Source organism: Ostrinia nubilalis, chromosome 14 (assembly GCF_963855985.1).
Source record: "Ostrinia nubilalis chromosome 14, ilOstNubi1.1, whole genome shotgun sequence".
In the NCBI taxonomy this organism is placed as follows: domain Eukaryota; kingdom Metazoa; phylum Arthropoda; class Insecta; order Lepidoptera; family Crambidae; genus Ostrinia; species Ostrinia nubilalis.
In genome coordinates this window covers 10,847,295-10,872,031 of record NC_087101.1, presented here as the reverse complement: position 1 = coordinate 10,872,031, position 24,737 = coordinate 10,847,295, and the positions used below count along the sequence as shown (strand labels likewise).

The window sequence follows — 24,737 nt, the reverse complement described above, 5'->3', positions numbered from 1 at the left end:
TTTGGCTGATTTTTTTTTTGTAGTTTTCTAATACTCTGTACAAGGTTTTTACGGAAAAAAATATAAAGAAAATATCTACGCTAAGGCGGTACGAAGTTCGCCGGGTCAGCTAGTATTTTATAAAACTTAATGCTTTTAGAAGTACATTTTTTGTAAGCCTTAGTTTCTAATGGTTGCGATAGCTTTAGTTGTAAATTTATTGTTTTAGAGATAATTAGGGCATTCCTCTGTTTGAGCAACTGTTATTTTGTTTTCTTTTGTACTTTTTTAACTGTTAATGGAACTTTGTGTAGGTGGAGACTACTTAAAACTTGTTATTTATGTATGTGTTGTAAATGTAAATATGTACCAAAAACCTTTATTTTTATACTGTGTGTGTATTATGTTATAATTTTATAATGATACCTATTACGCAATTGTTAATTTTTCACATTAGTATTCTATGGGTACTACATTACTTTTTAATATAATTCCGGTATGTTACGTTTTAATTTGATGTTATTCAAAATGATAATGATGTAATTTAATTGGTATTTTAACGATTCAATTGATATTTTTTATTCAAATCTATTCCATATCAGGATTCAAGTCTTTATCATTTTATTTGAAATAGAAATTCGTCATTTTTTAATTATTGTACCTAATGCTTATTTTGAGATAATGATATTGATAATACGATAATTAGTTTCTAATATTTTGCAATAAGAAAAGTGTAATTTTACATATTTTTAATAAAAATATCATAGTTGAACAGATTTCTTCAGTTTTATGACCTATATTATTGTGTAAATTAGTGATTGTGTTCATGACAATGATACAACTTTTCTTAAAAACTGTTCGTTCTGTGATCGATAAACATACAATACAAGACTTGATTTTTAAATCTATTGTTTCACTTGTGGTGCTGCCAATAAATCCCTACTTCTTCGCTACTAATATTATAAATGCGAAAGTATAACTTATCTTTTACGCTTTTTGTTAAAGAGATAGGGAATCCCGGGAAAGGACATAGTATAGTTTTTGTATCGGGTTTTGAAACGGGCGCGCACCCTAGTTTTTTCTGTAACAACAAAATCACGCAGGCGAAGCCGCGCGTCAAAGCTAGTAATAACTAAAACACTGCTTTGACATTAAAAATATATATTTACAAACCCACATTTATATCTATTGATTCACAGTAGAGTGGAATGTTAAAATCCCATAGTAAATGACGTGAATTACGATAATTTAACAACAATAATTAACATAAATGCATTAAGATAAAATAGTTACATTCTTAAATTTTTATAATAATACATAAAGAGGATAACAATAAAATTGTGACTAAGAGAGGCTCTTACAATTATTTACATAACCTAAGTTACACACAAAAAATACTTAACCCTCATTTAACAAAAAATCTGTTAAATTAATCGAGCCTCGTTTACATAAGACAGAAAAGTAAACGTATGTTATTGACTGAGACAAGGATACCTGTTTTTCGAAAAAATCTCTCACTGGTGGAATAAAAAATATTCGTTTAAAACGTATTTAACCCCATGACGGAACCTTATTGGGAACCACAAGAAGAACATAGTGACACATAAAAAGTATGTATCACATACATAGTAGTAGGCTACGAACACAGTTACGTAGCCTCTTAACATAAGTACGTAAAAAGAGGATTATGTGCACTTAACGTAACTGCTAGGTAACGTCAGCAAAATGGCTTTTTCTATTTATTTATCTTTGATTTGAGGTAGCGAACATTTTACGAGACGGTCTCACTGTCGGCATTACATAGTACTCCGGCTAAAAAATACGAATCTGCATTTGAAAAGAAGAGTCAGTCTCACTTCCTAAAGGTGTGATGTATATTTTTCCCACGTCTACAATTATGTATATTTTATCTTATTTTGCTGACCGTACCAATCACATTGCAAGCCACGCGGGTTTGATTACATAAAGGGAAGCCGCTCGTTCTTGCCGGATTTACTACGTTACTATACGTTTACCCAGATTTTACTGCCATATCTGCATATTTTAAATATACATTTTTACAATTGAAAATAATAAGCTAAATATACGTGGCAGCCAAGATACAGCTATTTAGAGCAAATAGCTTACATTTAAGCTTAATTATTTTAGTTTACTTCATAATTAAAAGTTAATTCGGATTCCAAGTGTAATTAAGTGGAAATCTTTAAATAGATTGTATACAAAGTGGAACAAAATTCATAAATGGCACAAAAATATCTTAAACATAAACTTGTGCGTTAATTTATATTTCTCTCAGCACAAAAATTAGACACCGTGACACGTCACGACGTTTAACATTAGAAATTTTAATCAATCCTATTGCACTTAGCATTGCATTAATATAACAAAATTAAAATAGAGAAATCATGAATCAATAATATTTTTAGGATAAGTACATAAATAGTTTTTATAAAGGCTGTTATGTTAATAAATACTTAACTTTGAACATTCCATCAGTTTACAAAAATGTTCGGTCTATATCGCACTGGTATTGCACACATTTCATCAACCTACATTCGGCTCGTTCAACATTACACTAGTTTCATTGCTTAAAAAATACTCCGTGCATTGCGCTCCACGCTGTGTATGACGTCATCTACGTCGACTCTGTTTGCAAACATCCTTTTGCATCTGAAAAAACAAACATTTATGTAACGTTGATCTTGAATGAAATCTTTTTTTTTTAATTCAAGACATTTTAATAACATTAATTTGAATAATTTTACATGCATTGTGAAATTATTGAAATTATTATAATCCGGAAAATATAATAGGATCTTAAGATTATGCACTAAAACAACCATGCAATCAAATCTTCAGTCAGTGGCGGCCCTGGCACCCTACGAGGATGTATGTACCTTTGGTTACAGTTAAGCGAGACATAAGATAATCGGCGGATAAAGCGGGGGAGGGGGAGGGACTAGCACTAGCTCCTCCCCTTTTTATTTGTTGGGAAATGCTTTGCACGTACCCGCTGGCCGTCGTCACGGTTATGTGGGACTCTCCCCGCCAGAAGGTTGGGGCTTACCCAATGAAACCCGACCAACGGTGTCCTGGGCCAATGAAACAGCGCCCGGAGTTACTAATACGCGAGTTCTATTTTTTTTATGTGATAGGAGGCAAACGTGCAAACGTGGATCTGCCCACCTAGATTAATTGTATGTTTTTTTTTTCATTAACGTGTATTAATTCATGCAGTTTGTTTTATAACCCTTAACCAGGCTAAAAAAAGTAATTGGCTGTCAACCGTACCTATCTTCACAGCATACATTTCAAATTAATGTGGGAAGCATACGTCCGCGGTCTGCTTATGGGTTAATAATAAAAGACAGTTTGACACCATACCCCAATAATTCGAAACCAGTTTTTTTTAAAATACCCTTCATTCTGGTCTTAAAAACTTAATTAATTTTAAATTAACTGTAAATTACGATTTTTGGTCGCATTTTAATTGAAAAAAGTAGTTTAATTGAGTTGACAAAATAGTGACGTCACTTGCTTGTAGTGCCATACAAAATCTATGGGAGAGTTTCGTGTTGACAGTTTTAAAAAGTACGTCAATTGACTGGTGGTGTCAACATGTCTAATACGGCCATGCATGTATGCATTTTCTGATCGAAAATGTAATTATGTTGCTGTGGCGCTCGCACACTCACTGCGGGCGCCCGTCGCACAGTCGCGACAGCAATATAATTAAGCGCGAGCGATAAGGATGGGTAGCATGGGGTCATTGAACAAAATTCTACGTGCTCACGGACCAGGCTTTACCTAACACCTAGGGCCGCCACGCCAGCCGCGCCTCGCTACCTGTATGACCTACGCCTCGGGGTCACGCCGCATGAGCGCCAGGTCGGCCGTCACCATGTCGCGCACCAGCTGCTCGAAGGACACGCGTGGCGCCCAGCCCAGCTTCTGCTTCGCTTTGGACGGGTCGCCGAGGAGGAGGTCCTGCAGTTGAAGGATTGCTTAATCTTTGTTGTAAACAAACACATTAAAATTTCTTAGCGATTAAAGTCGCTTCTCAAAGTAAATCTATAATATAAAAATGAATCGCAAAATGTGTTGGTAAGCGCTTAACCCGGCGACGATGTGGAGGGGTCAATTTGACCCCGTGCTTCATATTTTTGTGTACAGTTATTTATCCCGTAGCCGTGTGCTGTTGAACGTCTCAGTAGCTGGAGTAATTGAACTCTGCTCCCCTTTGCACGCCACTAGTGAGTTAACCGTCGCCGGTGAAAGAAAATAGACGTGCGCAAACGTAAAAATGACGAAATTTTGCCAAAATCACATTGCTCTATTTTGTTAACAATTAGCCGATTTGTACCTTAGAAGACTAATTATGAATAACTGATGATATAAGATATAAAGATATTGATTACCTACCAGAAAATACTAATTAATATTATGAAATATGATGAAATTGCTTTTTTGTTACAAGATAACGCAAATTTCACTATTTTTTAGACTTTTAGAATAGCTCTATTATTGAAACATGTATATGGCTATTGGTGAATTTTTCAATTTAAATCCTTTAACTACTAACTATTACTTAAGTTTCTTGATAAATATTTTTTAAATTACCGCTTAGTAGGGAAAAATCTACAAATCAAATACAGGGTCATAAAGACCCTCCACATCCCCGACTTATACTTTTTGTACCACATCCTCGCCGGGTTAACTCAACAAAGCCTGGACCAATTTTACCGATTCTTTTTTTTTAATGTTCGTTGAAGTCCAAGGATGGTTTTTACAGCGAGAAAAATTCGAATAATTTCCGAGCAAAATTCAACTCCTAAGGGGGTAAAACGGAGTCCATGCGTACGAAGTCGCGGGCGTCCGCTAGTTTTAAAATTTTTAAATAAACAACATGAAAAAATCGAACTGCATCAGGCGTGAATCGAACCCACAATCTTTCGCTCGCCGGGCGACCGCTCTTCCAACTGAGCTACTTAGACACTGGATGAACCTGTTGAAATTTTCAAGTGTAATACGCTGTTACGGCCGCGTTTTTGTTTCATCAATGTTGGGTAGTACCCTTAAGCCTTAGGCAGTTCGATTTTTTCAAGTTGTTTATTTCAAACAAACACAGGTTTGACACCGTTTTGCTGGTATTTAAAAAGAACATCCAATAATGTGTAGTCTTTGTGAAAATTGTGACACATTTATGATTGTTTTTAGACTGCTAATTTGAAGCCAATAATGAATTTTAGTCCGATCAACGAAGCTATTGTAACCCGAATAATTCCTCCGCCTATGAAACTTGGTACATGATGAAAATAGGTACCTAATACAGATTATACATAGATATACCATAATCCAATAACTTTTATTACGGGAAGTTTAGTATCTTCACCTAAACATGATGCGTTCTTATTGCTGCCTATGTAAGGTTGAAAAAGGTTACGAATTTCTTGTTTCTATTCACATCGTAAGCTAATATGCATCATGACGTCACACGCTCTCACAACGCGGCCATCTACTGTCTACACACGTGAACCCTTCTATCTTGTAATCCTCCAGATTACTCACCACTTCCGTAGGCCTGAAGAACTTCGGGTTAACCTTGACAAGTAGCTGGTCAGTCTCCGCGTCATGTCCCGTCTCGTCCACGCCAGTCCCGCGCCACACGACGCGTCGGTCCACACACGCGAACGCTTTCTCTACAAACTCGCGGACGCTGTGCGCTTCACCCATTGCTACTACGAAATCTTCTGGTTCCTCTTGTTGTAGCATCAGCCACATTGCCTGGATGAAAGATACGTGTTAAAATTTATTATTACATACGACATACATACCACACAGCTAGCGTGAAATAGTTCGTGACCCAAAATAGCCAAAAAGGTCACAACTAGGGTTGCCAGGTGTGGCAGGTGGCTTTTGATTTGATTGGTTGTGTTGCCAACTTTTTGACCACTTTGGGTATCACAAACTATTTGACGCTGACTACACATTCTTATTTTAGTAAGATATATTGACATTATCTACACAAACTACGAGTAAGAGTGACCTTGATTAACAACTGAACAATTAAAACGACGTCTTTATTCGCCGTATTAATTATAATTTGACATCATTAATTTCAAGTATGTTACAAGGAAGCAGTATTGGTAAAATTAAAAAATATTATTCACATAATATTAGTTCACATGTTAACAGTAATATTTATTTGTGTTAAGTGTATTTATTGCAGAACTGCATATAATAATATGGGATGAACTAATATAAATAGGTTCTTTTAAAGTTATATGGGTATTGCTGAAAAAAATTATTTATACAAATACATTTATGTATTCACTATCACTACATAGTATACTAGCTTTCCGCCCGCGGCTTCGCGCGCGTGAACTACATTATCTACATATTTTATGGAACCCTATTTTTTCCAAAATAAAATTTAGCCTATGTTACTCGTGGATAATGTAGCTTTCGAATGGTGAAAGAATTTTTAAAAACGGTCCTGTAGTTTTTGAGCCTAATCATTACAACCAAACAAACAAACAAAGTTTTCCTCTTTATAATATTAGTGTAGAAAACAAAGTCTATCCGCTGTCAGTCCCTATGTATGTGTAGATCTTTAAAACTACGTAATGGATTTTGATGCGGTTTTTAAATAGTGATCAAGAGGAAGGTTTATATGTACACTTAGCACCCGTGCGAAGCCGGGGCGGGTCGCAAGTACTCTGTAAGTCTCACCTCAACATAATCCTTAGCGTGTCCCCAGTCTCTCTTGCTGTCCAAATTACCCAGTTCTAGGTACTGCATCAAGCCCAAGGTGATCTTGGCGACTCCTCTGGTGATCTTCCTAGTGACGAAGTTCTCGCCTCGTCGAGGGCTCTCGTGGTTGAACAGGAGGCCGTTGCATGCAAACATGCCGTAGGCTTCCCGGTAGTTCACTACTATCCAGTAACCGTAGAGTTTTGCGCACGCTAAAATAATAAATATTTATTTATATTGTGGTAACACCTCTGTGTGTTGTGCGCTTTAAATTCCAGAGACCAATAAAAAAAAGGGGGTACTAAAAAGCCCTATGGGTTGAAGTGAACAGTATAGCAAAAAATACAGTTAAAATTATTGCAGTGAAATTCTTCAAAAAACTACATCCTGTACCTATTATTAGATTATGATTTTACCTTTCAAATATACAACACAATGATACAATACTTATTAATAGACATAATAGTAATTATTGACAACACATAGTTATCATTGACTGATAACTTGATAACATCATTGATTCATTGAAAGTATGTGTTATTATAAAACATTCGCTTTAATAATATCCTTGGGAGTGGTATTATGATTGTAAAATACATAATAGCAATTGTGTCTACAGACAATTCAAAGGAATTCTCAAAACAAACATTGTGGTCAGTAAAAGAATGTAATCAATGTTGGTATACTATGGTAGACATTTACAATCTAACAAGGTCTAAGATTACAGAGTAATAATGGGTGATAGCATGTTTAGTCATAAGTACATAATATTTCCTTCTTTAAAATTGTCTTGAGTAGGTAATATTTGTAATCAAAATGTAGGTAATACCTATATTTGAACTGTAAATAAGTCACTTATTAGAACCATGGTCACAAACTTCAATTTCATGTATAGTGTATACTATTTTTACAGCTTATTTATTACACACAATGTGTTGTGGTATTTATGAAATTGAATAAGCCACCATTTGTTTTTAATTCATAGTTTTATAAAGGGACTCTCTTAAATTTATTCAGATTGCAACAGCTAGGTGGCAGTTTATTATGAAAATCCAGGGTCTATTATACATAATATCTTACCATATGGTGATCTAGGGTAAAATGGTGTTTTCTCATTCTGTGGCACTTCCATGACTTTTCCATAGAGCTCTGATGTTGAAGCTTGGTATATTTTGGTCTCTTTCTCTAGCCCTGCTGCTCTCACTGCCTCCAATAACCTTAGAGTGCCCAAAGCATCCACCTGGGCTGTGTATTCACTTAATTCAAATGACACTTTAACATGAGATTGGGCTCCTAGGTTGTATATCTCCTTTGGTTTAGTCTAAAAATTGGAAAACAGACAAGAAATTTTGATTCTCTAATCTGATCTGGTTGTAAAAAAGTACAAAATAATATTTCATTTTTTTGTCTATATTGCAAGTCTATTGTTGTGACAATCATTCACAATTTAATACCATCATTTAATTTTAAATTATACTTTAGAATACCTTGAATTTATGACAACTGTGAGGAAATTGTGAAGTCATTACAATGCAAGGACATGATGGTTTTGGCAAATAACTTTTGGTGTTAAATAGGTCTAAATTACTACACATATTTTATACAAAAGATTAAAGCAGGAAACAATTACGTAAATTGTTTTTTCAATGGTTTTACTTCAAATGTTTTACCTCTTTTCTTCACTAGTTTCCTCTACCAAGTTTTTATGGAAGTAATTTCTCTTATACCAGTTAAGTTGTAAAAACCTAACTATAATTAAATTGTGTGTGTCTTTTAGCATCATTATAAGAATTTCTCAATATCCAGAAACTTTATTAAGATAACTTTAATTAAAATAAAATGGGTATAATAAACCTTACAAAAATAATGATATAAAAATAGACAAGTAAGTTACATTAAATCAAGATACATACCTTAGTGATTATACTAATAAGGCAAGTGGTGTCAGTCAAGTCTCCGTAGTGGAGGTGCATTCGTCCCCCTGTGTGGAGGGCTGGCTGCCCATACAAATGCTGGATGCGGCCGGTGTTGAAGGAGGAGGAGCGGCGGAGGATCCCATGCACTTCGTACCCCTTCTCGATAAGAAGCTCTGCAAGGTATGAGCCATCCTGAAAAAGTAAACAAAATTTTAAACCACACTTCAATATAAAAAAGAACCATAAAGCCACATCATCAATAGTAGATAGTAAAAAGATTTCCCATGATTAGAAACTACACTATGAAGAACAAATCAAGTAAAACTCACTTGGCCGGTTATGCCGGTAATCAACGCTATTTTCGAGTTACCATTAGAACTGGAGCCTTCGCCGGACATTTTTAAACGATTTTTTAATACTACTGAAACAACACAGCACACGTCTACACCTTGCGAGCCGGCAAACTACAGAACACTAATACTCCGGCAAACGATTGGTAGTGGAGATAAGCTTATCGTAAATACACATATTCAATTAACACAATGCTGATGAATTGCTGTTTATAATATAATCATTGGGAACAGAGAGATTAATAACTTGTTAATTGAGTAAATTTACACGTATCGTTATTTATTATTTTTAGAGCTTTATTTTAAAAGAAAATCCAGGAAATGAGAAATATCCTGATTTTCCTTCAGAAAATTGTTGACATTTTTGTGACAGAAGACAGAACAGACAGTTGACATTTTGATTTTTTTATAAGTTTGTAAGATTTGATCTGCATGTTAAAGATGGAGCACATAAATTCTCTTCGCTATTTTGTTATTTTTCGTGGGACAAAATAATGCCGGAAAATAGCTTAGAATCTTATATTATCAAGCAAGCCTGTCACAGCGTCATCATGTCCTTTTAAGTTTCATTAGTTTTGAGATAAATGAAATAAAAACCTTTTTTGGAATTCCTGTGTGCTCTATCCCTAGAATAATCTTTGGTTTGTCTTTTTTTTGGATACCTGGAGAGGTGCTATAATCTTGATCAGAGCCCCGATTACGGTAACTTTTATAACGTCTACAATCCAGACGCGTTTCTGATTCTGCGATACGATTGGTCAAAACAGCTGACGTACGCTGTTGAACGACCAATCGTATCGCAGAATCGAGAAGCGTGTCTGGATTGTTGACGTTAAAAATTACCGTAATCGGGGCTCTGATAATAGATTATATCTGATAAATCGATTTTCAATCGTAAAAGATCGTATTAGTAGAAGTAACCTGCATTTTGCGAATTATTTTCTTTGTATTGTTTGTACTATTTTAACATTTTGATTATAAGTAATATTTTAAGCCGGGTCTTCACCGCGAGTTAAGCCCTACACAGTCAACAATTAAACATTTCAACATTCAACAAAAATGTCCACAAAAAATATTGAATGTTGACATGTTTTTGTTGATTTTTTAGGGCAAAACGCGCGCTGGAGACCCGACTTTATTAAATAATTCAAAGTTTCGCTTTATGTCGCAGAGCAATAAAATCGCATTAAGATTAATCAATCATATGATCTAACTAACGGCCCCATCACTAACAGTGACAGCTAATCTAATTTTGATCTGTGGTCTTCATCATTTCACAACAGATCATCATTTTTTTGTCGTAAGGAGGAAGTGTTTTTCTAAATGTTTTTTGGCTAATTTTTGAATATCAAATTGGGTTTCACAAACTTAATCACGTTATTAAAAACTTAGATGAAGTAAACAAAAATATATGAAATACCACAAGAGTCGAATAAAGTAGTGGTGTTGGATCATCGCAGTTATCAGTAAGTGATAACAACATGCCTGAAATCAAAATTACTCCTTTGGGAGCTGGGCAAGATGTGGGCCGGAGCTGTATACTACTGTCCATGGGAGGTAAAAACATAATGTTAGATTGTGGCATGCACATGGGCTACAACGATGAAAGACGATTTCCCGACTTCTCTTACATAGTTCCGGAAGGTCCAATAACCAGTCAGATCGACTGCGTAATTATATCACATTTCCACCTGGACCATTGTGGAGCGTTGCCCTACATGTCCGAAATGATAGGCTACACTGGCCCTATATACATGACTCATCCTACCAAAGCTATAGCACCTATTCTGCTCGAGGATATGAGGAAAGTTGTTGTGGAAAGAAAGGGAGAATCAAATTTTTTTACTTCTCAAATGATAAAGGACTGCATCAAGAAGGTGACTGCTGTCACACTGCATCAGTCAGTCATGGTGGATAATGATTTAGAAATAAAGGCATATTATGCTGGTCATGTGCTTGGAGCTGCTATGTTTTGGATCAAAGTTGGCTCCCAATCTGTTGTGTACACCGGAGACTACAACATGACCCCGGACAGGCATCTAGGTGCAGCTTGGATTGATAAATGCCGTCCCGATTTATTGATAACAGAGTCAACTTATGCCACTACCATTCGAGACTCAAAACGCTGTCGTGAGAGAGATTTTCTAAAGAAAGTGCATGAATGTGTAGAAAAAGGTGGAAAAGTCCTCATTCCTGTATTTGCATTGGGCAGAGCTCAAGAACTTTGTATTTTACTGGAAACTTATTGGGAGAGAATGAATTTAAAGTATCCAGTTTACTTTGCATTGGGACTGACTGAGAAAGCTAACAATTACTACAAAATGTTTATTACTTGGACTAATCAAAAGATTAGGAAGACATTTGTACAAAGAAATATGTTTGATTTCAAGCACATTAAGCCTTTTGATAAGACCTACATTGATAACCCAGGCGCCATGGTGGTTTTTGCTACACCAGGAATGTTACATGCTGGATTATCATTGAATATCTTTAAAAAATGGGCACCTTATGAGCAAAACATGGTTATTATGCCTGGTTTCTGTGTCCAAGGAACTGTTGGTCACAAAATTCTAAATGGGGCTAAGAAAGTTGAATTTGAAAATCGCCAAGTTGTTGAAGTTAAAATGGCTGTTGAGTACATGTCATTCTCAGCCCATGCTGATGCCAAAGGCATCATGCAACTAATACAGTATTGTGAGCCTAAAAATGTGCTATTGGTACATGGTGAAGCCCAGAAAATGGAATTTTTGAAAGACAAGATTGAAAAAGAATTTAAAATAAACTGCTACATGCCAGCTAATGGTGAAACAACTGTGATAAATACTCCAACAAAGCTCCCTGTGGATGTTTCTCTGAGACTACTGAAGGCTGAGGCTGTGAGGTACAATGCTTTGCCCCCAGACCCAAAAAGGCGACGTGTTGTGAATGGGATTCTGTGTGTCAAAGACAACAGACTTTCATTGTTGGATATTGATGAAGTATATGATGAAATAGGTATCAACAGGCATGTAATTCGGTTCACAAGTACAGTACGATTTGATGATCCAGGCCCAGCTGTCAAGACTGCAGAAAAACTAAAGGCACTACTATCTGAAAAACTGGAGGGCTGGACAATAACCATATCTGATGGTAACATATCTGTTGAATCAGTGCTTATAAAAGTTGAAGGAGATGAAAATACTAAAAGTATTTATGTGTCTTGGACAAACCAAGATGAGGATTTAGGCAGTTACATTTTGGGCCTGCTACAATCTATGGTTCAATCTTCTTAAATAAGTTTGGAATTTAGATCAAGGAAAACAAAATGTTATATTTTGTAATAAATAACATTTTAAATTTAATGACTTAGTTTTTATGAACACCATGACACATCTTCATTGCATTTCCCTTGGTACCACAGATGTTGGAGCTTGTTCATTTCACTCAAATTTTGGAGGGCTTCTTCATCCATTGTATTTTGTTTCTGCAAAGAAAAAAATAATTGTTAATCTTTAATCAAGATCAAACTACTTTTTTTATATCATCATTTCAGCCACAGGACGCCCACTGCTGAACATAGGCCTCCCCCAATGACTTCCACATCGCACGGTTGGTAGCGGCCTGCATCCAGTGCCTTCCTGCTACCTTTATCAGGTCGTCGGTCCACCTTGTGGGTGGACGTCGACGTTTTTTTTATACTAAAGAATAAAGTTCGTAGTAACTAACCATAGCTGGAGGGAAAAGTCTTCTAAAGTCGCCCTGGTGCAAATATTCTCCATGCGCCTTGAGCAAGCTGTTCCGCAGTTTGCTGGAGATGCAGGGCTTGCATAATGCACAGACCGGGAGAGACTCGCAGTTGTCCTTGCAGACCGTACTGCACTCGTCACCCCAAACGGCTATGTTCTTTTGAGATGACACCATATTCGCTGCGGCTTGATCGCTAAAAACAATAATGTTCATGGTTAATTAATAACGTTACGGAAACATTAATAGGTAAGTAAGTAGTCCTTATCACTAAGTCTATTTCTGGTAGAATAGTAAACCTATCTTATGAATATTAATAACCCCTTGAATAATATTTCTCCCTCGGTAATTTCGGTTCCCCTAAAGTCGTGCTTGCGCGTAGACATGATTTTTACACTCAATGAAATTTAATTTTACTGCAGTTTTGAATGCCTAAATCACAAGGAAAATCATTTTTTGTTATCATACTTTTTATCTTTCACGGAATATCGCCTTGAACGCAGTAAGATAAGTGCGAATCTTGACCTACTACAATGACTATAAGAGGATAGCTAAGTATGCGATCATTATCCAAAATACGATCTTTTCATAGGTATGGTGGATGACGAAAGGTCCCTATTCAAGTTGGTACACCGTTCACGCGTTTTGGTACAACTTACAAGGTAACGACTAAGTAAGTACCTACCTACGTCCCAACGTCAGACAAACCAAAATTTCAGAACAAGTAGGTACTAAGTACCTTTTGGTGTAGTGGTTCGGAACGGACTACTATGCCGAAAGGTCCCGGGTTCGATTCCCGGCCGGGCAGAAATTGAAATGATAAATAATTCTATTTTAATTATTAATCTACCTACTTAATTAGTTTTTTGCTATTTGTCACGTTTCATTCCGGAAAGGAAGTAAAAAACTTAACGATAATGATAAATGGTAAAACGATTGTTAAGATAAGAAACATCAATCTATAGTACCTAGTCTTATTAGTGTTATCAACGTAATATTCGCATTTCTTGTGTAGGTATTTAGTGAACAGTAAGCCCACGCTCTTCCTTAGGTAAAAGTTAATCAAGTCTAATAGGTAAGTATTATGGGTCAACAACAGTTGAATATTCATTCATACAATTCGTAACATTCTAGAGGATTGTTCTGTATATATCCGTGGGTGGAAGAAATACCTTTATTACACCATACGAGAGGTCTTGTGTTTTATTACATAAAACGTAGATATTTATGCAATTTGAAGATGTCTCTGTTATCTAGTGATAAAACCATCTGGCAGGCTCTGACTCAGGGGTCCCAGGTTCGATAGGTTAAATTGATTTTTTTTCTGGAAGGTTTACTGGCAGAGAATACTTTATAGTATCAAGTTCGTCTTATCATCTTATGTGTCAATTTCTGCCAATTTATATGGCATAACTTATACATTAAATAAATTTTGAAAAGGTAAGTAGCTACTAGCTAGCGCTATTTACACTTGTTATGAAAGAGTAACGCGAAATTATGGTGCAGTCCTGTTGTCCCTTGGCCGCCCTGGGGCTGTTGATCTGTTGGGGGGACAACAGGACTGCACCGAAATTATCACTGTTTTGGTTTTGCGCTTGCATCACTCCTTTTCTATTAGTTCAGATAATTACCTACTTTCCTTACCTACCTCTATCATATTAGTTGGTTCGATTAATGTCGTCACAAAAGGAGAGCAAATATCCAAATATCATTTACATTCCTTGTCTCCATATTGTAATTTTATATTCCATATTTGCGAAGCCCAGATTTCATTTATAAATCGTATTTATGAACCTATATTGACTTTCGCCAACGTAGATCAACAATCCCACGTTTTATTTACCAACTATTTATTGATTATAATTATTGCAAAAGAAATGTTTTATTCTGCGCATAATGGCAAAGTTGAAGTCAGTACACGAGTATTAGTTGCTGCTACGTACCTACTTAGTGTGGTCTGTGGTCTGTGGTGTAACGTAACTTGGTATGGATATTTTATAAACTCCAATTATTATTCCAGTGCTAAAAGATTATTATTTTCACCATTTTAAAACTTCAAGGGTCAATTATTAACCCAATAATTATTAAACAATGGGAAAATAAATCTAGTTGGTACTAAAGTAGGTATTTTTCAAGTAATCTAAAGCGAAGTGATCTAACTAGGCTGGCTTTATTTCAAAAGGACAACTTAATGCTTAAAGCATTTTCTAGTCGACCTTTGGGTCATGCTGAGACAGGACGTATCGCGTATTCGAAGTACGTATTTATATATATAGGCTCACCTTTGGTTAGGATCCTTGTGTCTGTTTATAATTGTCCCAACCCCCGTGATAGAGAACAAGTTATAAAGCACTTGCTCGTACAACAGCTGGTTTGGGGGGTAGTGGGCTGAGCTCAGATTCGGAGACATGTTCGCTTCCAGAAGATGCACTTTCAGGTTCTCATCCACCACCAGATCGACTCGCATCATTTCGAAGAAGTTGTCCGATGATGGGTAGCTCTTCAACTGTAACAATGGATGCCTTTTATCGGTAGCCAGTTGATTTCGGCTGCAAAGATGCTATAAAGATAGTTTTAAATTGGTCATAATAATTACTCCTACCTACCTACTGTATAACGCGGGCGCCAACTTGCTTCTTTGTACGATTTAGTAAGACATTAATTAATTTCTAAGAGTTAATTTCACGGTTTAAAATAACGCTATCGCTATATTGCTGTCCATTGTGCCTAGACCTAATAAGTAGGTACCTATTTTCATCGCAGCAATTTCAAGGAATCTAAATATTAGTATTTAGTAAGTAAAGTAGGTAAGGTACCTACTAAGGTATATTTTTAGAACTAAAGACGGTGGTAAAGTAAACTTACTGCTTCAATGATGTGTTTTTCTTTGTTAATAAAAACTTCGGCGACAGCTTTCTTCACGTCTTCCCACATTTTTGATGGATCGTCGCCCTGAAATAAACATTCTGTAAATAAATATTCTGTAAATTTTAGATATACCTATGAGTAAACTAATGACTAGATTCTTTTTTTATGTGCCAATATAGTCGTACCTACTTAGAACCAAACTTCTTAAATGGCAGTAAATTACATCTTATTTCATTGTAATTGAGTAAGAGTAGGCGCACACCGTTGATTTTTCGTCGGCCGATAGTTTAGTCGGGCAGTTGATCAGTATAGGCATGTATGGGAGTGCGCACACTACGCCGATTCGATTTGGCCGATTCTTCATACAAATTAAAATCGGGCACAACTATCGGCCAACTAATAATCAACGGTGTGCGCCTACTCTTAGTACCTAGTAGAACCTAGGTAATTGATTACAGAGAGCTACTTCCTTTTCTATTGTTATCACAAACTAACTGAGATGGTATCACGGTTTTAAACATATTTTTTTCTTAAAATACCACCTGTGAATTGTTTTGAAAGTAACTAGGATTCTAATTTATTGTGGCTGTATAGTGACTCTACCTTTTGTCGTTAGGTACATAAAGGTATCGTGATTAGCAAATTAGGTGATTTATGGACGAATATTAGGTGTAATTTTATTTAAAGCTTAAAAAGCTTCGTCCTAAAAAGATCACCTTTGAGTCTGAACCATGAAAAGGTAATTGTCCTGTCCTGCGGCCATTGTCCGGTCAACTTAAAGTGAATCCCAAAAAGCCACATTATGTGCGTCATCACTGTTATTTATTACGCCTGTCTAGAAAGAATTCTAGACTCTCTGTTATAGGCAGGTAGGTTTAGTTTTACATTAAATTCTTGTACCTATATCTGACTCCCTAACATAGATTTTGTAGGTTGTAGCTCATAGGAAACCAGACACTAATCTAGCTCTACCACAGGTAGGACTAATGCCCATTTTTACTATAAATCCCATGTTTTGAAGTGATCGCTATGGTAGCACAACAGGAATTTTGTTTTCACAGGGGTCACTTAAAAATAGGGATTGATGGTGAAATCGGACATAAGTATGTTTAACTTGTATAGTTTATTTACCTTAGAGCGAGCATAATGGTCGAAAGCGTTCTTCATGCTGAATCCCAAGGCCGTGTAAGGGTGCGCTAGAGACGGCACTTCCCACGTGGGCAAGTAGTCGTCTCCTACCACATATTTGTCCAGGTTCTTCGGGTCAAATGGGTAATACTTTGCTGGGCAGTATCTGTAAAATTAAAATAGGTAGTAAGTTTTGCCTTTATCTTTTACTGGGTGTGAGTAGCGAGGTAGTTACCTAAGTTTAAGGCTTATTAAGCCTCGGTTATTACTAGATCCCATTCCTAAAATACAGTGAATTTCAGAAAATGGTCCATATTGGTAACCAAGCTTTTTAGCCTTTTATTTCTTATGTTAGTGTTATAATAGAAAATTTTATTTGATAGAGTCATTGAAAAAGCTTTCTACTATCTTATTTGATCAGTAAATTATGCTGTTAATGTTTGATTTACCTAAGTAATGTTACTAAACCCACCTAAACAACACGTCACCCTTGTACCAGTAAACCCTCAGAGGGTCCACAGAAGTCAGCACCACGTACACACCAATGTCGAACTTGTGCCCATCCACTAAGTACGGTTTCTGCAAGTACTCCTGCACAAAGCTTCGTCCACTCGACAGGTCAATTTCACTCACATTTTTTATAAATATCTGTCTGTGCTGATTATGCTTCTCTACAAATAGCGCATCTTTGTTCTTCGATGCGTACTCCAAAAACTCTTTCTTATTTTGAGGCAATTTGAATGCTTTGGGAATGTACTTTGAATTGGAGGTGGCAAAATCCACTTTGTTCGTTATGAACCCCGTGCCTGGGAAATGGTTCACCTTTTGGTAAGGCTTCAATCTGTGAAGATTCGGATACAGTACTCGGAAGGGGTAGTCGTGTGACCAAAGGAGGTTCCATGAAGATGTGTTGGTGCTCTTTTCGTACCCGTATCGATCTAGCACTAGATGTACATGTTTGAGAATACCATTCTTGTTGTCAACGTCACTGTGAGCGGAGTACACCCAATACTTCGGTCTCTGAACCCCATTATTTCTGTTCTGTACATTCAATATCTCTAATAATATACCCAAAGAAACGCCAACGATACATACGATAAGAAATATGTTAATATTTGCGTCCTTTTTAATATTCTTGCTACTTATTTTATCAATTTCCTGTGCTGTGTTTTTATGCGATGAGGTAAACTTGTTATTTTCTTTTGCTTGATTTGTGTCCTAGAACCAAAAATAGAGAAAGTAGGCACGTGAATCTCAGAATACGCGAATATTCTATTCTAGCAATTTAATATATAAAATAAACATATCAAGTACGTATTCATAAATAGCACGAAGTTTCAGTTCTCCTATCTCTACTTGCCAAAAACTTCTCGGTATTGTGGTATTGGTTTGAATCTAATTGGATACAATACGAAGAATTCTAGACCCTAAGCTTTTATTCTTGTAGGTTATACAATGTATACAGAATAAAGGTCCATATAGAGAGATAATTGTGTTTACACTAACTTGTTATAAAGTTTGATGATGTCCAATTTATCTAAATACAATCTAGAGTGAGAATTTAGGTAAGCAGTTACTCACACTTTCATGGTTATCCATATTAAGTGAGCACGGGTACACAGTTGTTTTTCATCACTCAAGTAAATAAACTTTTTAGCGCTAACTTCACTTATTTCCCATACAACATGCGCTTACGCACCGCGAATCGTCCGAAGATTGAATGAATGCCTTCGTGCTGGAACGAGATGTGTGATGGTTGGCCATGGTGTAAGAGGGACGGAGGATACTTTCTAAACGTAGTATACCGGCTTTTTAAGGTCACATCAGCTGCTTGAGTATACTACGCATGCTCTCTGCATTGTGTTGAATCAGTAAAAGTGCACGTATTTGAATTGCTAATATCAAGTACAAAATCTAGAGTCGTCTCTTCATTTGGATTTGGACAAGCTTACAGAACATCAAATCGTAAATACCGGATGTTACATACAGTTTCCATTCAACCTCGTTTAGGGATAACTATAAGTTATTTCCTCTTAATAATTAGGTAATTTCTGGATGTATACTCCCTAATGGAATCTTGTTATGAATTCATTAGGTTGCGTAATAATATGTGTTCTACTTTTGTCTCCTTTTTACATTTTTAAACTATCCGCTTGCATTATAGAAGGATTTCTAGTCTTGTAGACCTACATATAAAAACTTCGAGTTCCGTAAAGTTATGAAAGAAAAACTCTCCAAGAAAAAATGCTATAATAGTTGATACTGACTGATCATCATGACAAATCCAAAACCATAAATCTTGAGTTACTATCGCATTTTGCTATGATTTACGACTATGCGCTAATTTCCAGAACAGTTATGTCTGCTATGATCCTCTCGTGTCATCGATAACGGCATAAGGCAATAATAAAGGCAAACAGAAAGCTCGTTACTTGTGTGCGAGGCGTACCTCGTATGTACATTCAACTTAGTTATGAACTTAGTACATCTTGGTTTTCAAAATAAGTGTGAATGCTTCTTCTGAGTAGCTTATTACAATTTAAACAACCATAAAAAACTAAAAGTAAAAAGATGAAAAATAAGGCAACAGCCATGACTTTTTTATAGGTCCATGGCAACAGCCATACTCTGCGGTTTAAATATAATTTCTCTGCCATTTGGTAGATACTTAAGTATGTATCTATCTTTTAGTCAAGCTGTGTTGCGAGTTATTAAACAATGTTAAAGATTAATAAGTAGACAGAATGTGTATAGGTAGGTAGTAGGTTACTACATTGCTGTGGTGTGAATGGTCTGTGTTTTAAGAGCCGCGTCCTGTGGACAAAATATAACCGCCTCTGTGGTCTAGTGGTAAGACCACCTGCTTCAGACGCAGAGGTCCCGGGTTCGATTCCCAGTGGGGGCAGATTTTTCTGTTCGGTTTGGTTGGTGGTAGGGCTTGTTCTAAGTCCGCTTGGTTAGCTACCACCCTTACCTAAGTCTGTCGCCATAACAACAATGTTAACAGCATTGTTGTGTTCCGGCAGTTAGAGGTAAGATAGCCAGTTCCTCCGTGGTTGAGGGGGATGCTCGCTTCCACCTTCGGTTTGATCGTCACTTACCATCAAGTGAAATACAGGCCAAGAACTTCCGCGTTGTGGATAAAAAAAATTGAAACCGGTTTAGGTAAATCCTATCCTTAGTACCTACCTGGGTATATGAGCAAACTAGACAATAAGACAATAATATCATTAAAAAGATTTCATGTATGATCGCTACCGCTCCATGTGTCTGTACTTAGGCCTAGGCTTTTTAAACTGCGCAACGGCTTTCTTCCTTCAATAGAGTTCAAAACGTAGGTTAATAATCTTGCTATTCGACGCACTGTATGACCAAGCTCTAACTGTCGAGCTAGTCAATAATAAAGGCAAATAGACATTTAGCTGTGTGCGTTAATGCACTATCTCCGAATGTTTACCGCCGCAGACGGGCCGGCGGGCGCCCGCGGATCCGATCGCACATTGTAGGTAGCTGGCTGGCTTTTAATTTATGGTTTAGAGGTTTTTGTATTTTAGTTAGGTATCTTATGTATGAATGACACATACTCGTAGATGCCGTGAGTTCTCCCTCGAATGTGCAGATATAAAGAACTGAATAAAAAGCATGTCGTTCTACTTGTAAGCCTAGGCGCAGACCACCGATTTTTTATGGGCCGATAGTTGAGCCGGGCAGTTAATCAGTATATGGGCTATGTAAGGCTATGTATGGAAATGCGCACATTACAGCACCGATTTGGTATCGGCCGATTCTTCATACAAATTAAAATTGGGCCCTACTATCCGCCAACTAAAAACGGTGGTCTGCGCCTAGGCTACATTCATTATTGGTCATTTTTAAATTAGATTTACATAACTTTAAAAATATGCAGAAATACTATTCCTGACTGGAACCTGTAGGAGTAGCACCCTATGCTACATGACTACGTGCTATGTAGCACCCTTCCGTAGCACCCTTCTGTAGTATGGCTATTACATTATTATTTTCTACTAGTACGGTACCAACCACTAAGAAATAGAAGAAAATAATGATTGTTTATTGAGACCATTAATGTATTCATCGCGCTTTACTCGTAGAACTTAGAGGTTATCTTTCTATTCGAAATTATATTTAAAAAAATGGACCTTCAGTCCAGATTCAAAATGTATCCTATATTTTTCACGTTTATTTCAGACCTTTACGATTCATACGTACATTTATGTTCGTGTCCAGTCAAAAACAGCACCATCTCCAAGCGCGCTACTTACACCACGGCATCGGAAGACGCTGGGCGCCGCGACGTCTACGCCGGCCATCGATCGCACGCATCCCGGCTCCGACGCGGCGCCGGGCTGTCCAAGCTTCGCCCATCACAATACTCACAATACCAATGGGGGAAACTTGGCCGGTGACTGTTTTGAATTTATTCTATGTTGTAACACCACGTAGGTACTTACTATTATCAGGAGAACTGGCTGTCCACAGGCTTCTCTCATCACAATAGTTGCAATACCAATGGGGGGAGACTTGACCATTGCCTGTTTTGAATTTAACCGCGTAAATGCTCGAATCTCGACGTTAAAGTGTCGATAATTGGGTGTTTTACCTTACTTATGTTGTAACTCCACGTAAAATGAGCAACGCGTTGGTATTCAGACCTGGAGTGAACTGTCCACTAGCTTTTCCTATCACATAGTTACAAACCAATGTAGAGAGACTTAGCCTTTGACGCCACTACATACATATTTGCTCCAAGCGATTTGACTTTTCTACACCTCTAAACCGCCCAAAACCTACAGTTACGAGCTAGTTTCAAATTAAAAACCAATCGCGAGCTGGCTACCATGTACGTATACCTTGATATAATTAATTATACGAGAAATTCGTATTGCCTTTTAAAACTCAATCCAACAGTATTTTTAGAAGTATTATGTTAACTAGGTGTATTCCACTTTTACGTTAGTATTACAACAGAATAATAATGTGTATTGGTAACATTTAAACTAAAGTATTTGCCCTAAAACATGGAAAATCAGTAAATTTTCCAGAGAAATCGTAAATTTTCCAGAAAAATCGTAAATTTTCCAGAAAAAAAACCTAATTTTTCCAGAAAGATTTGTAAGTTTTCCAGAAAAATATAAGTTTTCCAGAAAAACATAAGTTTTCAAACTGATGAACCGTGTAAGTTTTCACCTTTTACAATCTGTATAATTTCGGAGATAAGGTCAGTTGCCTGGAATTATCTTTGTAAGGCGGACGGAAGACGCAGCGTGGGTGGTTAGCCGGAAGGGATCACGTAGGTACCTACTAGTTTTAACTTTTAGTATTTAAGCTTTATTTTTTTAATGTTATTTTTAAAAGGATAATTTTTAAGTTACTTAGTTTTTCACTGGGTATACATATACTTAAATAACTTTTTTTTTTTATTCTTATATTGTATCGAAACAAATTAAGAAGTTATTTAAATATTTAAAATGACCTAAAGGATGAAAATGTTGCTGAAATAATAATTGTAATGTTACAGTTTTTTTCAGTCTACGATTAGCATCGCCGTAGCTCGTAGTCGCGTAGCAGCTCTACCTGTAGTTCTCGTAGCAAAATTACGAATACTCGTACCTACTACAGCTATTTTAAGTGTTTACTACACATTTAGAAGCCCTACTCTACCTGTCCTGTCCCATCAATCCTACTTTATTTCTGCTAAGCCTAAAGAACTTCCCTAGAATTTCTTTATTAGTCTTCAGTAAAGTTGCTTATTATATAGCTGCTCATACACTTAACTGTCGCGAGTCACGCGAGCCGTTTTGTAAGTACAAGTTACAACCTTATTTTGAGTAATTTTTTATGTCGCTTGACATAGCGTGATGATACCATGAGCGATGACATAAGTTCCTTAAAAACTTTTTGCAATTAGTTAAGTATGTTTCATAGCCTCAAAAATGGGTTAATTACATCAAACATTACTAATTTAATCTCATATTCTTAGGCTGAGTTGCAACATCTTATTTTAACCGTAAAATTAACAATAACCGGTGCTTTTTGTATGGAGAATAACCAATTTTTTACGTTTCTCAAAATTAAAGTAAGATAGTGCAACTCTGCCTTAGAATAATTTAAGTTTTTTGACTCTATTTTGTGTTGTTCGACAAACTTGAAAATAGATGAAGAAATAAAAGATGTCATAATAATTATGAAAAAGTTGATTTATTATTATAATTATAATAATTATTATAATACAGTTTACAATAATTACAAGCGATCACCAAACGGGGTGAAAGAAAACGGCGTATTAAATTATTTAGGCCGTCTACACACGGACGCGCGGGGCCGGCGCCTCCAACAACAACACTAGCTAGCAACAGGATAACAACACCGCGGCGCCGGCCGCGCGCGCCCGCCGTACACAGTTTATTTATCGATTTAGGATATAGTCTTTCGAATGCGAGGAACAAAATATTACACAAGTCGAGAATATTATTTATAATCGATTCGGATTAAATCGGATTCGAGAGCGGCAGAAGCGTGCCGCGGCGGTGCGGCGTGAGAGCGGATCGACGCGGAGCGACGCGGGCGGAGCGAGGCTATGTACAGGGGCGCCGCTACGGGCAGTCGCACTCCTCCACCACCATCTCGGGCAGGTCGCGCTTGATGATGTTGGAGTCGGCGCCGAAGTAGATCAGCGACAGCGCGGAGAAGCGCACCGGCGCGCAGCACGCGGCCCGCTCCAGCCGCGCCGCCTCCACCACCTGCGAGTGGTAGTTGAGGAACGGGCCGCAGGCGCCGCGGCAGTAGTTCGCGTAGTAGCCCTCCGGCGCGACGATCCAGTCGTCCCAGCCGAGGTCGCGGAAGCTCACGTAGAATGTCTCGCGGCAGCAGCGGCCGCGCGTGGTGGCGTCGCAGTTGAGCGCGCGGCGGCGGCGCGCCGGCGGCGGGGCCAGGCGCAGGCGCAGCAGCGGGCGCGCCGCCTGCCCGCCGCCCAGCCGCAGGCGCACGCGGCCGCGGCAGCCGCTGCAGTCCAGCAGCAGCCGCAGCGGGCCGCGCGCGCCGCCGCCGGCCCAGCGCCGCGCCGCCGCCGTCACGTCCAGGCGCTGCCAGCCGCGCGCCGGGTCCCGCCGCGTGCTGCCCGCCAGCTCGCCCACCGTGGCGTTGCCGTCCACCGTGAAGGCCCACAGCGTGTAGCGCAGGCGGCGCGCGCGCGGCGACGTCTCCGCGCGCACCATCAGCTCCGCCGACGCCACCGCCAGCCCCTCGCCCTGCTCCGACTCGCCCTCCTGCCCGAGTCGGAACTCGATCAGGCGCTGCCCGTTTAGGGTCTCACCTGCGACAAACGAACGTTGCTCAGCTTCGATCGTACCTCTGGAGGCTGCCTAACGTCCCTATGGTCCCTAAGGTCCCTAAATGCAGCGAAATGATCATACGTGGGGTGCAGCGGGACCGATAGTGGTCACTGGTCAATGTTTACTGAGGCGGAGTGCCCGCGGTGGGCGCCCTGGCTGCGGGCTGCGCGCGCGCGGGCCTCGCACGCACGTGGCAAGTGGCTGGCGCTCACGTGCGCGAGAGGCGTCGCGGTTGCGGTAGACGCAGGCACATCTGCATAGTACTTTCAACTTCAATTTAAGTGATGACCTTCATGTAAATTTGCACACGTGCAATAAAGTCTTATCGGTACCGCAAACACCATCAAGACATCTAAATTGATTTAAAGTAAAGTTTTTGTTGAACTTCATCCTCCGTCGGTGATTTGACGCCTCATCTCGCAAGTGGCCGCGGTCTCCGTTGAAGCATTGTATGCCTGCGAAAGAAAAATATTAACTTCAGTAATTTAGTTCAAAGGTCGTATCATTAAATAAGGTTTTTAACATAAACACACAGATTTGATAGGAATTTTTCGCTTAAAATCGACTGCCTCATAAAGTTATAATCATAAAGCTTTCGTTTGCCGGATGACTGGTAGAAACTACTGCGCTACGTAAAAAAAAACAATTACCCTCCCTTGTTCCGACTG

At 38.1% G+C, this 24,737-nt stretch overlaps 4 protein-coding genes across 6 annotated transcripts; 1 reads left to right on the top strand and 3 right to left on the bottom strand.

Moving 5' to 3' along the window:
- Positions 1-1,123: 1,123 nt before the first annotated feature.
- LOC135078159 (GDP-mannose 4,6 dehydratase) lies at positions 1,124-9,129 on the bottom strand. Of its 3 annotated transcripts, none has more exons than XM_063972742.1 (7): positions 8,978-9,129; positions 8,646-8,840; positions 7,813-8,053; positions 6,712-6,944; positions 5,548-5,763; positions 3,839-3,966; positions 1,124-2,649 (listed from the first exon to the last, which is right to left on the bottom strand). In XM_063972742.1, exons 1-7 carry the CDS (start codon positions 9,044-9,046, stop codon positions 2,568-2,570), a joined length of 1,164 nt encoding a protein of 387 aa, XP_063828812.1. In that variant the 5' UTR covers positions 9,047-9,129; the 3' UTR covers positions 1,124-2,567. The 3 variants fall into 3 exon arrangements, with proteins under 3 accessions (XP_063828812.1, XP_063828814.1, XP_063828813.1); XM_063972744.1 differs by having other exon boundaries at positions 2,559-2,649; positions 3,835-3,966; XM_063972743.1 differs by having other exon boundaries at positions 2,561-2,649; positions 3,826-3,966.
- A 1,164-nt stretch (positions 9,130-10,293) lies between these two features.
- On the top strand, positions 10,294-12,339 carry LOC135078157 (integrator complex subunit 11). The gene has a single exon (XM_063972740.1). It carries the CDS (start codon positions 10,480-10,482, stop codon positions 12,268-12,270), a length of 1,791 nt encoding a protein of 596 aa, XP_063828810.1. The 5' UTR covers positions 10,294-10,479; the 3' UTR covers positions 12,271-12,339.
- LOC135078158 (probable tubulin polyglutamylase ttll-15) lies at positions 12,306-18,438 on the bottom strand. The gene is made up of 7 exons (XM_063972741.1): positions 18,299-18,438; positions 17,190-17,935; positions 16,721-16,883; positions 15,587-15,673; positions 15,004-15,227; positions 12,704-12,917; positions 12,306-12,461 (listed from the first exon to the last, which is right to left on the bottom strand). The coding sequence occupies exons 1-7, from the start codon at positions 18,314-18,316 to the stop codon at positions 12,351-12,353; spliced, it is 1,563 nt and encodes a 520-aa protein (XP_063828811.1). The 5' UTR covers positions 18,317-18,438; the 3' UTR covers positions 12,306-12,350.
- Positions 18,439-23,122: 4,684 nt separating this feature from the next.
- Positions 23,123-24,081, bottom strand: LOC135078328 (inhibin beta chain-like; the record flags this gene model as incomplete). The annotated part of the gene is made up of 1 exon (XM_063972927.1): positions 23,123-24,081. A coding segment is annotated over one exon (750 nt), but the record flags the coding sequence as incomplete, so codon positions are not given.
- Between the last annotated feature and the right edge of the window lie 656 nt (positions 24,082-24,737).